Source organism: Gambusia affinis, linkage group LG06, assembly GCF_019740435.1.
Source record: "Gambusia affinis linkage group LG06, SWU_Gaff_1.0, whole genome shotgun sequence".
Lineage (NCBI taxonomy): Eukaryota > Metazoa > Chordata > Actinopteri > Cyprinodontiformes > Poeciliidae > Gambusia > Gambusia affinis.
In genome coordinates this window covers 6,788,707-6,805,395 of record NC_057873.1, presented here as the reverse complement: position 1 = coordinate 6,805,395, position 16,689 = coordinate 6,788,707, and the positions used below count along the sequence as shown (strand labels likewise).

Below are 16,689 nucleotides of genomic sequence, written 5' to 3'. Positions count from 1 at the left end.
AGTCAGATTTTTCTCACTTATATAAACTCTCCTGTGTATCTGGTAATCACTGTCAGTGGTCAGAGAGATCATTCATTATATATTTTTTTTCTCTGGCTGTCAGCAATGTGATTAAATGTCTGTGATATGGTCAGACCCTTGCCTCCACAGACCGAACCTCACTGCTCCTCTGCTCTCTGGATTAATGATGTGATCTTTTTGACCGATTAACTCTGTGTGCATTGCAGGCAAATTGGACAGCTTGTTCCCGGATGACAGCTATATAGATATGGGGGAGATTGACGTGGGACGCAAGGTCGCCCAGCAGATTCCTCCTGGTATCTTCTGGAGATCCCAGGTCTTCATCGATCATCCCATGTACCTAAAGTTTAACGTTTCACTCAGCAAAAATGCCTTAGTGGGAATATATGGAAGAAGAGGCCTTCCTCCATCACACACACAGGTGGGAAATATTACAATAATCATGAAATGTCATTTGTATTGGATTTTTTGCAGTATATTTTGTTTGTAAGTTTTGTAAATGTGCTTAGTGTGCTGACTGGAAAAGTCTGCATAATAAGCAGAAAAGTATGGAATTTAATTTGATCATTTTCAAATTTGGGAAGGCCTGGGGAACCAGAATGCTTTTTTTTATTTTTTATACTGACCATGCCTGGTATGGTTTATATCTGTTCCTTGTGATTCAGTATGCTAAAAATAAAAATGATTTTGTCTTAAACAATTCATACATGGTTGGTGTCAACACAGACCCAGCATTTTGGGAGACAGTTCCAGAGCGGAAAAAATCTGACAATGGTGGCTTCTTTTTTACAACATCGAACTGCCATCTGTCCAATAAATAACAAACATGGCGTGGTTTGGTATTACGTTTATGCTAAGACCAATATTGGTTTTGTTTTGGTTGTTTCAGCTGAATTTACTGCTCCCTTGTAACTATGAGCACCAACTTCCCAAGGAGAACTACGTCTGCCATGTTGCTGTCACCTATTAGTTTTAGTCAACTATTTGATTTAATTGTCAAACCATTGGCAATTTTGTTTCGTTTTTGCACAGTTTGGGTTTTGCTTCCATATCTGCTGACGACCCCTTACTTTTCACATCGAACCCCCAAATTTCTTTACTACCTGCTTTGCTATTGTTTGTTGGATTGCTTCACAGAAGCTACATTTAATTTGCACAATTTCTTATAAATGAAGAACAGTTCAAATTGGACCAATCGGGGCTCCGCTGGAAAACAGTTGAGGTCTAGTTTTTGAAGCTATTCATGAACACATTATCAGTTAAAGTGTGCAGATTAATTGCAGCTTTTTTACTTAAAAATTGCATTTTAAAACTCCCAAGTTAATATCACCAACTATGACCCCAGAATCTAAATGGAATTTCAAAGTGCTGTATGATATGCAGTTCATATAGGACATAAAGTTTCCCTTTATGCTAATAATATTAGACTTTCAAAAATGTGTTATTATTTTTTTACCCACTCAGGTTGCGTCTTAGATTATGAAATAAAATTGCTAAAAGTTAACTTTGCTTTTAAATTATGAGGTTCTTAAGCTGGACCTGTGTGACCTTCCCTTTTAAAGAGAGAAAAAACAGTTTAGCTAAGTGGCAATTTGTTGACGCTGCAGAGCTGGTTGAAAGATGAAGCTTGAATCCGGATTCCATTTTTCCTAAGAATATAAACAGAACGACCCCAGAAGTCTTGACTTCCAGACAGACACTGTACTTTTAGTAATATTCAAAGGTTTTGAATTTCAAATTGGAAGACAGTTGAGTTTGATCCAGATTCTAATGTTAACTGTCATCTGACATTTCATTTGGGGTTTGCTGTCATGAATCTTTTCGTCCACACTTAATTTACAAATAGAAGACAGAATTTCTTTGCAATACTACAAAATGCCAAATTCCACTGGTACCTCATTTTGTGAACCAGAGTTCTACATTTCACTCCACAGCCTGAGTCCAACTCTGTTTTTTGACTAAGGCCAAAATCCATGTACACTGTAAGTGCACATTAATTCTGAAGACAAAAATGGTATATTCCACATGTAATTTGCTGCCACAAGATCTTAGGTAAAGGTTTAAGCCATGTATATTACATATATATTACATGGCTTAAACTTTATAATATATACATAAATGAAGATTTTAATGGCAAGCGTAGCAATGCCACTACTTTTTATTGCATACATCATAAATTTATCAGAGATCATTAATTGTGATTGGAAAGTATCCAAGTTTTTTTATGATAATCTTGTTCAAATTAAGCGTATTTCAATGTTAGACTTTCAAATACAGCAGCATTAAGTTATTCCAGAAACCAGAAAAGCTGTGACATAGCCCTTTACTAATCTGCTGAAACTGAAATGAGTTTCAACATCCTGTTGTTTTCTGAATTGTTGAACAGATAGCTATTAAAACCCCCTATGATAATTTTTTGCACTCAGATTTCACAGAATGTTCTACGCACTCCTAGAAAAATTGGTCTGGAAAAGTGTTGAACTTTAAAATGCAAATTTGCAGGAACCCTGCAATGCTATAAAAACAGGGCTTAAAATGTCTTGTCAGTTTAGTGGTGGTATATTTAAGAATTTCTTGCACTAGTTCTGTGTTTTTCTTTTTTTATACAGTCAGGGGTGAATTATAAATGCCATGCTGTGAAACAATTTACAATCATGGTCACACAGTGTAATATTCTTCTTTTTCCATTTTTTTTTGAACCAGAGAAAACAAATTAAATTTTGTTTAAAAAAGGACTAACCATGTTGGAGCGTGTCATGAGTATAAACCTCTTTATGAATATCTCTGTTGTATTATGAATCACCTTTTTTGTTGCAAAAGGAATTTATGGCAATTTTCTTTCAGGTTTAGTACCATCAATGAATCACAAAGAGACCGGACTCATGAGCCAAGAGAAGAAGATTTTTCTTTTCACTAATTTCCTATCTATGTGTCGCACAGAATGAAATGTGTATTGTATTAGTCATTTCTGATATCTTGCCTTGCAGACTTTAAATTTCTGCTCTGAATACAACATGAGTTCAGCAAATTGCACATAGTAGGATTTTTGTTTTCGCTAATATCCAGTCCGACATATTTTTTTTTCAGTTGAAAAATCAGTCTGGTCTTTTTTTCCCCTCTCCATTTTCACTTCAGAGAAAATAATCCAGAGTCGAGTATTCATCCAAAGACTGAGCACACGATTCAGGATTTCTTTCATTTTGCGGATGAAAACGAAATGCTGCCTCATTGGTATTCATTGACTCTCCACTGATATGAAGCATATCAGAGCAGATGTTATTTGGTAAACACTAACTTTACATTTAATTTCCCCAGCTTTCCGTTTTTCAGTTTAATAATTTCAAACAAGACTTTCATGTCAGATATTTGGACTATGAAATTATCACAGCCCATCCAGCTGAGCTGTGTCAAGGCTTAACTCAAACTCCTCTGGAATGATGATGAGTTATTCATGCACACCAAATGATGCTCTGCTATAAAGTGGGGCTGAAAGCACTGGAGTCTCATGTGTCACTCCTAATGGCATGTCTGTGGTCCATCCATCAGTTCATTCTCACTTTCTGTCTGCAGTTTGACTTTGTAGAGCTGTTGGATGGGCGGCGGCTCCTGGCCCAGGATGTTCACAGTCTGGAGGGGCCTGCAGCTCTGCAGCGGAGTCTCGTACCAATCACCACACACGACACAGGCTTTATCCAGTACATGGACTCGGGCATCTGGCACCTGGCCGTCTACAACGACGGGAAGGAAACCGAAACCGTTTCCTTCCTCACCACTGCCATAGGTGAGTGCCGCGGGCTTGCCCTGCTAATGAAACCTGTAATAGCTATCCCTAATCCCTATAATACCAGCCTGCAGCACCCTGCAGCAAACAGTGCGGAACTGGGGCAAAAGTAAGAGATACAGCTAGATTTCAGTGGCTGAGGAGAGTGTGGGTTAATCAAGGTGAAACAGAATATTACAAAATCAGGACATCAGTGCGATCCCACCAAGCCACTGAGAAGGGCGTTGAGAGATCTTAATATCCTCATTAGCCTGAGTGTCTTCCAAGCGAATCAGGGGTCCAGCGTCTGGGAAACATTTGCATACAATTCAAAGTATGATTGTCCCCTCCTGCTAGTCCCCATTTTTTGATCACGCTTTGCTCCAATTTCCATCTGCTTACCATAAATCAAAGACGGGACAATATTCCTGCACTCTGACTCCGGAGTGAACACGCAACTGCGTTACGCACGCATGTCCTTCTTTGTGGAGGTGACTCCGTTTTGTACATCGCTCTTTGTTCTCCCTTAAGCACCTTTGATTAGCGCGGCTGTATTAAGCAAGGTGTGAGAGGACCCGAGGTGTCGACTTTCGCAGGCATGGCAGCTGGGAGCTGTTCTCACATGCTCTTTAATTAAAAGCTCTCGGGCCACGGTCCATATGTGACAGTGGCTGTGCCAGGCAGCAGATCGATGAGAGGCTGTCCTCGAGTGAAGACGAGCAGGAGATGCACTGCGCTCCTCCTGCTGTTCCAACAACAACTGTAATTCAATGCTTAAAATATGATACGACACGAGAAAGGGAGGGAAGGAAGAGCGCCGTGTTTGCTTTTGCTTAGTTCTTCTTGACTGGATGTGCGCAAAGCCCTCCTGTGGTTTGCATCAGAGAAAACACAGCTAGATAAAGTATTCAGTACGTCGGATAGGGTGGGGCAGAGATAGTCGGAGCAAGAATCCCGGCTCTGTTCATTTGTGTAGGAGCCGATCTGCTCACGGGAGCTCAGAGGGAGGCAGAGGGGCCCTTCTAAAATGGGTCACCGGTTAAGTGCCCTTCAGCAGAAATTGAATCCACCGCCTGCCTGAATCGTATTGAGCTGTGGAGGGATGGAGTTGACCTTCAAATGGAGCCGCACAGGTATAGAAATATATGTGTGCAATATCCAGAACAGGCAGACGGTGAAACAGAAGCAGCATTGTTTAAAAGACACTCACGGTGAAATTATTTTCGTTGTCTCTGGCAACACTGGGTGGAAAAGAAAGTGTCGTTTTACAACCTTTTGCTCTCTACATGCATTAAATGGAATCTTTTCTTGCTGTCTACCACCATAACAAAACACACACTTGAAACCAGATATCCTTTTTTTCATCACTCTCTGACATTAAATAAGACTGAAATGGACCTGTTTTAGGACAGTTAGAAATAGCCCTTTTTTCTATTTGCTAAAAGGCAAAAAATACACAATTTTGGAATTACTTTCTTTAGTTTTATAAGTACACTTGCTTTTAAAAGGACAGTATTATGTATTTTCCAGACATGTAGCACCATTTTGTGGCACAGTAAATAACTATGTTGCATTTAGGTTTTATGAAAATGCTGTATGTAGCAAACACAAATTAGAAGAAATTTGGCTTTGCAATTTGATGCCTTAAAATTGAGCTTCTGTCTCTTTAAGATGCTGCTACCTATTCAGGCTCTTTTCTTCCTTTTTGTTGTAGGAACAATAATAACATAATATAAAGCTCATAATACCCCTACTTTAAACAATTTTGAGAAGTCCAGATGGTGATATCATGTATTTGTAAGCCTATGATTACTATGATTAGCCTTATTTAATAGCTTTAAGTTAATTTTAGGCACTGCTGTACATGCATTTTAATGTAATACTTCAAACAAACTGCCTCCTAGGGAAATCTTAAGGTTTCATGAAAGATATCAGTGTTACCAGACTTCTGGTTCATTCTTGGGTGTAATTTCCAGATGGCTAAAGGTGCCACATTCTGTTCAAACAATTGTAAACAAGTATAAATGTCTTATGAAACTAAAATTCAACTCTTTGGCCATGCAGACCATCATTACATTTGGAGTAAAAACGAAGAAGCTTGCAGTCATCAGAACACCATCTGTTAGTGGGAAAAGCCTCATGTTGTGTGTTGGTGCTTATCTGCAGGAGGGACTGGAGTATTTCATAAATTTGATGGTATCATGAAGAAGAAACATTATGTGTAAATATTGAAGGATCTCAAAGTATCAGACATAATGCTAGGGCATAAATGGATCTTCCAAAAGGACAGTGACCCTAAGGATACTGCCAAATTACAAAATAGCTCACATCAGTGATTTAAAGTGGCCATATAAAAGCCTGGAAATCAGTCCCATAAAAAATTGGTCAGCATAGCTGAAAAGGTGTGTGACTGAGGTGGACTATAAATCTGACCAACTCTGTCACAAAACTTGTGGATAAAGATCAAAACGAATGATGCCCAAAACCGGTCTTATGCATTTTAAAGACAAACACTAAGAACATGCATGAACATTTCTAGGGTTTAGCATATGAACATAATTTAGGTTATTCTAACTGACTTAAAACAAGAAAGACTTATATAATCTAATCTCATGTAAGGAGCCAAAAAAATGTCACGTGACAAAGTTTACCTGTTTATCTGAGTAACAGAACGCCTTTATCTGGGTTAAAATATGTTCTGGTGAATGTTTTGTGTTGCAACCCTCTGGAACCTGAAGCCATTTGTCCTTGCTTGCTTGTGCTAGGCATGCTTTAGTTCTCCACATATGGGGAAAGCAAAGGAAGTAAAAACCCAGCAGCCGTGTCTGTCTTTTTACCTTGACTCACTCCATCGCTGAGGATCTTTCTGTCTACTGCCTACCATCTTTCAAAGGTGTTGAGCATCCTCTGAGACCGTGGCAAGTTGCTGATTAAACTGGCAGCTCCTGAACCCGGCTCTGTCCTCGCCGACTGCAGAGACTCACAATAGTTAGCTCCCCTGATATGAAGGGTAATGAATTTCAATGAAGCTCAGCTTGAATCCGTGATTTATGCGTTGGCCTATGTCGAGTGTGTGGCTAAGAGATATTCATGGCCTCCCTTCCTCGCTCTCAGAGGAATCACAGCCAACAGACTGTTGGCTCTGTGTAATCTGCTAAACTGTGCCAACTTTCAAAATAAGAGCACAGCGCAGTACAGGTTTGACAGGTTGTATGGTGTTTAGCATAGAAATGTGCATAATAGTTTAGCATTAATCAGATGCATCCTGATGCAGGCTGTTCCCAGAATAATTATTTCAGCTGATTAGAGTTGGGCTTTTTACAAAATAACACCTCTGTATGCTACAGTGCCTTGTTTACACACCTTGAACTTTTTCACACTTTCTCACAGAGCAACACAAACTTTAAAGGAGCACTGTTAGAGACTTTCTAGGAACATTGTGCCATTTTATGGCACAGACAAGTAACTTTGTTACCTTACGTTGTTATTAAAATGCTGGATGAATGAACCATAATTTGACCTTTGTCTCTTTAAGAAGCTCCTACTCTTCCTAGCACTCTGCTTTCAGCATGCTGTCACAACAGTGATTCTTATTATGCCGTTTACAATCATTCTTAGGCATGTAGGACTGAAAATGAGTTTGTATGGAGACACTAACTCCGAGGTGGAGCTTTGTCACAATAGATTTCACTTTATGGGAGAAAAAGTTACACCCCAAGAGTGTTTGTAATGAGGGAATAACATTATAACATGATATAAAGTTTTAAAAAAAAGAGTTTATTTTACATTATACCCCATCTATAAGGTATTTTATTAGGATTTTATACAATAGACCAAAACAAAGTTGCACAAAATCAAAGTATGAACTGATTTTGTTCTTAACTAATTGCAATTGAGAATCTGGGGCAGGATTTGAAGACTGCTGGCTACAGACACAGCGAGACATATCCTAAAAAGTCTTAGCTGACTCTTTTTTTTTTACTTAATGCAAAATACAATTGCTTTTAAAAAATAAAAATAAAACTGAATTTACCATCCCATCTTTGCAACATGGTGGTGACTTCATCATGCTGTGGGGAAGGTTTTCTTCAGCTGAGGCAGGGTAGGAGATCAAAGTTGAAAGAAATACTCTAAAAGACTTGCAGCAGTAAATGCAGCAAAAAGTAGCACTATGAAGTGTTGCGAGGGGAAAGGAATACAAATGCAAATGAAGAAAATACTTCTAGATTTTGCTAGAAGATGTGGAGATCATGGTATAGTTTCTCCCTTTTTTAAAATCTACTGCTTTTCTATTACAAAATACAGTTAAAAATAGTCCAAGTTTGTGGTTGTAAAATAAGACGATGTGAAGAAGTTTAAAGGTTCTTATTACTTTTGAAAGGCTTCTTAAATCTTACTTTTGCAATAGTAATAACAAGTAGGGATTTCTCATTTTGAGCAAATGCAAACACCGTATTTAATTTTTGGAACCATGACCTTTGTGGCCTAAAGATGCTGCTGGTGTTTTTGGCTTTGTGCAAAAATCCTTGACCTCTTTGTGTACTTAGTTTGGTTGGAGGCCATCAAAAACCCACCAAACCTCAGAGTGCTTCCGTCACACCGGAGGATAGTATTCCCTTCATCCCTTAGCTAACCCAACATGGCATAGGGAAGCCGACAGCACATTAATATAGCGGGCCCCTCCTCCCTGTCTTTACAGTGCGTCTCTGGTCAGCTTGTATCTTCCTCCCTCTCTCTCTTTGTCTTTTTTCCCCCTGCCTTCCCTTGCATCCTTAGTGATGATTGACTCTCTGGGGTACCGGGAAGCTGAATCCATGGCTCGCGTTTCTTACTTCTTGTGTAGTACAAGAGAATCTTTGTTCAATAAGTTTTAGCCCTAGAGTTTGTGCTGCCTGCAGGCAGTGGACAAGATTGGATAGTTTTTCAGGACCATTTCAGACTTAATTTGCTGAGCATCATGTTTCTGGCCTGTGCTGCTGTCTTTTGAGATAACTGGTTGGTCTTGTTTCTAATAAAAGGAAGTGTCAGAGTATAGCACTGGAGTAAATGTTTTTAGGCAGTATACTGGATATAATTTACGAGACAAATAAAATAGTTTTTAGAGATGTTTAAGAAAAATAATTTAGACTTAGCTTTGTTTTGTTTCCATTGTATGGAATACACTTTAGTTTACAATCATGTGTCTTGGAATTGCAAATACATGAAAATGCCTTTACAAATGCCTTTATGTTGAGTTGTACTGTTCACCACTTTCATTTCATTGATGATGTCCTTCACTTGGTTTTCAACTTGCACTCCAGATGCCATTGTACTTGTGATGTGCGAAGGAAACAGACAGAAAATAAATGGCAGCTGACTCTCTGTAATATTCAAGGTTCTTACTAAGGCAGTGGTTCCCAAAGATTTTCTGCTGCCCCCCCCCCCTATGGATTACAATGAAATCCCCCCCAAAAAAGAAAAACCTTTACACACTACAAACCTTTACAGTGAAACACTTGTGTAACTGTTTTTTTTTTTATTCATTCATTAATATCGCTTCCTGCACACCCCTGCAATGGCACTGCGCCCCACCTAGGGGGTGCGCCCTACACTTTGGGAACCACTGCACTAAGGCCTCATTTACATGGAGCTGGTTGTCACTATAACTTGACCTTTTCTGTTGCGATCCAGTGACTGGAGTCTCAGATACTCGCACTTTCTGAAACCAGGTCTCAGACTGGAACTTTTCAGGAAACAAAATTGTACAGAACACAAGGCTGCAGGTTTTGTTCTACACATGCTTTGTGTGCTTCTTAATGTTTTCAGTACAGCACATTCTGATCATTCTCTGATATGGAATATTTATGTGTTACATGAGTAACTGCGTTCTTGGTTCGTCAGAGATGGAGATGCAATGTCCTTTTAGTGCAGATACTCAATGGACCTGCAAGGCAACGAAGAATGAGCATGCACATTTTGACGTCATTTTATAATCACAGCACCATTTAGTGGGCTTGGAATGACAACTACAGCAGATTTAAGGTGTCTTGGCGGTCTGTGACATAGTACTGTTTACATAAAAATAATAATCCATGAATTCACACTAAACCTTTGTGGAATGAATTTTACTTTGCCAGTTACCGACTTTTCTTAGAAGCTGAGAACTTCAAATTTTGAAAAATATGGAATTCTAACACTGAGTGTAGGAACCCTGAATATAGATTTTTTACAAAGTAACACAAATTCCACTTATAAGAGTATTTCTTAGAAAAATGGGCTACTAATAACCTAAAACACACCTCGAATATTCAATCTGTTTTAAAGGTTAACCACACATTAATAGTAAACTCTGCAGAGAACCTGTAAAGCATTTAGATTGACATCCATTTCATTTGAAAAGAGTACTGGTGGCATATTAAAGGGAAAAAGAAAATCATTTAAACTTATTCTTCACACACTCTCCTGCTGTGCAGTGGCATAAAGGAAACTTATACAAGGATTTAAGTCCATTTTTATAATCACCATCATTGGTAGTTTGACTAAATCTCAAGGTAATCTTTATTTTAGAATGTAAAGTTTATTCATCAACTGCGTTCTTGACTCGCTGCATAGCTTGAAAGTTACTATTAACTGCATTGGAAATGATCTATTTAGCATGAATTATTATGAGTCTGCTGTAATTTACTAGTTTGATTGCAGTCCAACTACAATTGGACAAGATGCCAAGGAAAAAATTCTTGCGTCCCTGTGGAATTTAAATTTCTAAATGCAAAGCTGATTTACATGTTGCATTTAAAGACTACAGCACTTGATGAATTGGCAGAGAAGGAATACAAAGTGTTCTTTTCAGCTTTCTCACAGTTTTTGTAAATACCTTCCCTGACAGCAGAACAAAGACACAAAACACTCAGATGAAAATGTGCAGGTTTCACAGTTGCTGACCTCATTTAGCAATCAGTGCTTCAAATTAGGATTATCAAATGTTGCTAATGTTGGTCTTTTCAACATTTGGGTAATTTGGAAATTTTGAGAACTGGCATGATTTGTCATTTCAGTCCCGGCTTAAATAATCACTACTTGTTTTCCCTGCCCATGAATCAGCCCATTTGTGTGGAACATAAGTAACACTCAAACAAGTTGCATGCAGTGAAATATAAACGTCGGGGCTGATGGAGCGTGTTCTCATCACTGTCATTAGCAAAGGGAAATAATCAGCAGAAGGAAATGAGTGGCATGAAATTTTCTTTTTTTTCAAATCACGTTACACAGAAAATCTCTTGATTGCTCTCTTGTAGATTCCATTGATGACTGTCCCAGCAACTGCTTTGGAAATGGTGACTGTGTTTCTGGAACGTGCCATTGCTTTTTAGGATTCAAAGGGCCCGACTGTGGGCGAGGTGAGTCACTTCCTCTCATAGTTCATATTTATTCCCATCATTCAGATATATTTTAGGTCGCTATGATAATCCCATTTATGGCTTTTATGCTTTGGGGAGAGTAATTTTTATCTTATTGTAACATTTAACTGCAATTCACATATTACAAATCAAGACCAAATTATTTATTTCTGCCTCTGTCTCTACTAGAAAACAGTGTATCGCACAAGCAGATTCACATAGTACCTAGCTAAAATTGTTTTTGTTTAATCAGTTTTATGTTTAATGACTTAAAATGGAGGGAAAAATCCACAAAACTACCACCGCTAGATGTTTCTAAAAAGTACTGGTGCAGTTTTGTAATTTATACTTTTTTGTATTGCAATGTGGAAGAATCGTTGTTGACTTACTGTTTGCCTGTAGTATTGCAATGTGACACAGAAATCAGATTTTCTTAGCCACTCCTCCTCATAAGTCAAGTTATGTATTGAAGAAAACATCACCTTGCCTAAATTTCCCCATTTCTAAACTTAGAGTGTAATGGTGTTTTCCTTCGCTGGTATCAAATTTGTTTTTTATCTTTTGGTCTTTAAATACTCCTGTAATATTCAAATATCAAAACTTTCAGCTATTAACTACACAAGATTATGATTTCTGCTAGACTGTAGTTTTATTAACTTCTCTAATATTCTTATTCTCCATCTTGTTCTCTAAAGCATATTTCACTTCCTCTTCATTTCAATTGAAAATACCATTCAGATCATTTCCCATTTTTAATGATTGATTAATAATGTTAGCATAAATGCTGTCAAGCACTTTCATGCTTACCATTGAGTAAGTGTGAAATGTAAAGTTAGCTATGTAGGCAATGCTACTATCTTAGCTAATGCTAGCTTTTCAGGCTATTCAGTAATATGTTTTAATTTCACACTTAGGGTAAATTGTCTAAATTTCTATAAATTGAATACAGGTAGCATGTGACTAACATATTTTGTTTTCATTTGTTTTCAAAAGTTTTAGGCTTTTAATATTTGAACTGATTTGTACAGTTCAACAGATTATTCTCAGTAAGCAGAATTACATTCAGTTTACTGCATTCAGACAACATTTATGAATTAGTAGAATAAGTTAAAAACACTTAAGTTTTCACAAAAACAAGTCTGGACAAAGATCTGAGTTAATTTTGTCCCCTTGTGTTGTGAGGACTGCAACAGAATCACTCATTTGTTATAAGTCTCACTTTTTGTCAGATGAGGCTTTTGTTTTACAGTGAGCGCTCCATTTAAATGGATTTCTGTCCTTTGTTCTTTTCACAGCTGCCTGCCCGGTGCTGTGCAGTGGGAATGGTCAATACCTTAAAGGTCGTTGCATGTGCCACAGCGGTTGGAAGGGCTCCGAATGTGATGTTCCCACCAGCCAGTGCATCGATATCACGTGCAGCGGCCATGGGACCTGCATTGGGGGAACCTGCATCTGCAACCCTGGATACAAAGGGGAGAACTGTGAAGAAGGTGCTTGTTTTGAATGTCACTTTAACTTCCCGTAATGTAATAAAATTCCACATAATATGATTCCAGCTCATAACATCCTATCAACCTATTAGAATTAGACATATAAAAGCTGCACTTATGTGTGGGGGTTTCTATTTTGACTTGATAGCTTGAACTCTTCAGTAGTGAGAGGAATATACATAAATCTATGAAATGTACATCATATGTGACTTTGCCTGGTTAAATCAGCGATATGTGGTTGAAAACAGCACAATTACTGTCTGAAGTTCAGACAATAAGGTCTGATGTTAATCTAGGGGGAACTCCACCTTCATTTGTTGCTGGATAAGGTTTGACTAGATAAGATTGAAGGAGCCATTGTGTTTGTCAGCTCTTGAAGGCTCTCATTTCAAGATGAAAAATGGACTCTGGGACTTTGATAAATGGGGTTTGTGACATCCATAGGCCCCCATTCTATTTTAGGTGGAGTGTTAGCCATAAGGAGTAGAGGGGAATGTGCACAAGGGCCCTTTAACATTTTTACCTTTCTTCCATGTGACCTTCAGCAGAAATGATTAATTGCCAGGAGAGAGTTTCTTGTCAGTTAGCCTCTGATCTTTGTGTCTTGAGCCCAAACCATCTGCTAAGAGGCGAGAGATCCCGTTTGTCTAGCTGTAACAGTCTTTATATCCATTTTTTTGTTATGATAAAGGAGACCTGCCATGGTGTGGCCTACTGCTCTCAGAGGCTAGACATTGCTCCTACTTGGCATCCATTTGCCATCTCTGTGCACAAATAACTTATAGCGGGAATGCTGATACTGTGATTGGACGCTCCTGCGACCGTTGCTCCCTGGAAACAAGAAATGTCAGTGATGGAGCGATTACGAGAAAAGGCTTTTTCATTCCCATGCAAACATGTTCATAGTTATGTCATGTAATATGACCACAAACCTCTATGTATTTTCTGAGGATTTATTATAACACACTGAAATAGAGTATCATTTTGAACTTAAATGAAAATTATGTCTATCTTTTTGTTTGTTTTTTGCAAATCTTTGCCAATTATCTTTGTGGCCAGGATGGGAGTGATTTATTTCTACAGAGAGCAGTAGAACCACAAGGAGGAGGCAAATGAACTCAATTTTCTTCACAGATTTCTTAGATTAAACTAAGGACATAGTGGCAGGTTTAACAAATATGTAAAAAACATTTTTTTATAAATGCAGCTTTAGTAGATATTGACATGACAATCTTCTGCAGCTGGTCTTGAGTTGCCGTGGGCCCTTCTGGTTTCTTTTCTTATCAATGCAATGCTCTCCCAGCCTGTCGATTTTAGAGGGATGTCTTGGTAGGTTTGCAGTTGTGTTGAAGTTCAGACTTTAAATTTATACACACTATTCTTATTTTCATAAATAAAAAAGTTTGCCATGTTATTTTCCCTACTTTAGAGTGATGCACTATTTTTCCTTTCATACAATTCTAACAAAAAACATTGAAGTTTTCCATTATAACATGACAAAATGTGCAACGCTTGAGAAATATGAGTTGCCTATTCACTGTTTACTGAAATAATGGAGTGTGCACTGAGCAATGCACAAAAAACAGAGCAAAGTAAAGCCTGTAAAAGGCACCTATGAGTTGGACCTTACAATGCTTTTTTGCCATCAAAGTCTGTTTACAGACTTTTATTTACTGCTTATTTACATCCACTTAATGTAGGCTTCACCTTTTTTTTTCTTTTTTGCTACATTAATGTGGCTTTTATTTTTTCCAGCTATGTATTTAATAAGCAAAGCTGTCCCTTCAGAGAAATTCTTTTACACAAAATAAATGGAGAACGCCAGCAGAAGTGTGGGCTGAACCTGTAGGCTTGTGCCATAACACCAAGTAAGCAAACAGCCATTTAATTTGCTTCTATGTAAATCTTTTCTCCAGCTTTTAGAAAAAAAATGTATTTTCTGTCTGCTCCCTCTGGTTTTTCATTGTTCATGCACTAAACTGGTTGGTGCTGCATTTGAGCTGAAGCCCACTGCTGTTGTCATTCTGCTCAGGCTCGAGAAAAAAAAAAAAAAAAAAGGAAAAGATGCCAGGATGCTTATGAAAAGAGGGAAACAGTAGGTGACTGGTGTGTCTAACACTCTTCCCTTTGTCAAAACGTTTTTAGTGGACTGCCTGGATCCAACGTGCTCGGGCCGTGGCGTTTGTGTCCAGGGAGAGTGCCACTGCTTCATCAGCTGGGGAGGGCCGGGATGTGAAAGCCCCAGGGCCTCCTGCATGGACCAGTGCTCTGGACATGGAGCTTTCCTGGCAGATACTGGAACCTGCAGCTGCGATCCCAACTGGACGGGCCACGACTGCTCTACAGGTAAGCACTTCCATAATGAGAAGAAGCAATAGCAGGGTGTCCATTGTAGGAGCCAACTGAGCTCTGATTGCAAGGTAGAAAAACAAGACGATGGTATCAGGCCATTGTCTTGTTGACTATTAACCAATGCTCGTCAATAATGAAGCAAAATTATGCATACTTGCTGAAGATATTTATGACTGTAAGCAAGAAATGATTACTCAATGTTAGCTCCAACCTAGAGCCCCTACTTGGAAGCTTCTTGTGAATATTATAAAATTGATCCGCAATATGGAAATGTTGACTTTTACAATACGACTCAAGAAGGAGAAAGGAGAGAAACTTTGGGAAAAATTGAATTATTTTATTGCCAAAGGTGTGTAACAGGTCAATTTTGTGACCCCACATCACTCGGTCAAACACCTGGGAGTTTTTCTCTTTGTTTACTTTTTGTGACTCCATACAGTGAAATGTCTGTAAAATTGTAATGTTCATCAGTATGAATGCCTGCTACCTGTCCTGGCCCTCATGTTCGATTGTATGTTTAAAAATGAAAAAAAAAAAATGAAGTTTTAAAAAAAACATAATAATGAAGCAAAAATATTTGGTCTAAGGAATAAGATTGAAATACAAAATTTGTTTGAAAATAACATATTCTGACATGGCTTATTTTATTTAGTGGTGGGAAGCAGTTTTGTCATCCGCCACTCTTGTTTGCGGATGTCGCTTGTCTGTCAGATTTACGGGTGTACTTCAAACACAACACAAAAGTTCAGACTTTTGTATGTAAGGAAGAAAAATGCAATTAATAGTGTTAATATTTTTTAGCATCAATAGTCATTTGTTAACCACAGCTGGAACTTCAACTTGAAATGTGTGCTTTAATCAGATGAAACTAAGATTGAGTTTTTTCCGATATGAAACAAACTGTGAATATATGGAAAGGCATCTCATCCCCATTGTTAGGTAGGGTAGAGGTTCTGTTATGTTTTGGGCATGTCTGTCTCCCAAAGACCAAAGAACTTTGTTCAAATCTGGTTACATTTTTGTGATATTTTCTCTTGCCCATCAGAGACAATGACCCAAAACATGTGTCCAGATCAACACATAAATAATTCATCAGACACAAAATTAGACCTCTTTTCATGACCAGCTAAATTGTAAAGGAAACCTGAAGTTTAGACAGATGGTGCTCAGATTCTTCTCTCCGTGTTTTCAAATTTGGCAACAAAGATTTTGTCAATTTGCTAATTTTATACATTTTTTGCTTTGCACACAATGTTACCAGGGTATACAATAAATGTTTATTGTGTAGTCTATCACAACAAAAAATTTAAACAACCTTTATTTCTTTTAGAAACCTGTCAGTCTTTGATTAACTCCACTCTGGTGTGTGAATGCAATTCTGCCTGATTACATGTTCCTTCTAATAATTATCAGGCTTTTCTGTCTGAGGTAAACATTTTGTATTTTCCAAGCTCACACAAATGCCTCAGTGATTCCTGTCAATAATGAGTTTGAGGTTGGCATTAAGCAATCAAATCTGGTTACATTTTTGTGATATTTTTCTCTTGCCCATCAGAGCCTAAATTTATCACAACTGACAACTAACATCAACAACATGTAGCACAATTGACGTCTCAATCACTTCATCTGTAAAATACCATCACTCTTGCTTCCAAATTTATCTCCCAGCTTGATTCAGATCAACTTTGCT

At 38.1% G+C, this 16,689-nt stretch overlaps 1 protein-coding gene across 8 annotated transcripts in view; it reads left to right on the top strand.

The window, feature by feature from the left end:
* Positions 1–16,689, top strand: part of tenm4 (teneurin transmembrane protein 4) — a 225,673-nt gene that overhangs the window by 127,561 nt on the left and 81,423 nt on the right. For all 8 annotated transcript variants that reach the window (XM_044118604.1, XM_044118610.1, XM_044118609.1 and 5 more), the window contains 5 exons: positions 228–442; positions 3,592–3,802; positions 11,056–11,157; positions 12,453–12,647; positions 14,793–14,993. In XM_044118604.1, coding sequence (XP_043974539.1) covers positions 228–442; positions 3,592–3,802; positions 11,056–11,157; positions 12,453–12,647; positions 14,793–14,993 — 924 coding nt within the window. The remainder of the gene's footprint in view (positions 1–227; positions 443–3,591; positions 3,803–11,055; positions 11,158–12,452; positions 12,648–14,792; positions 14,994–16,689) is intronic.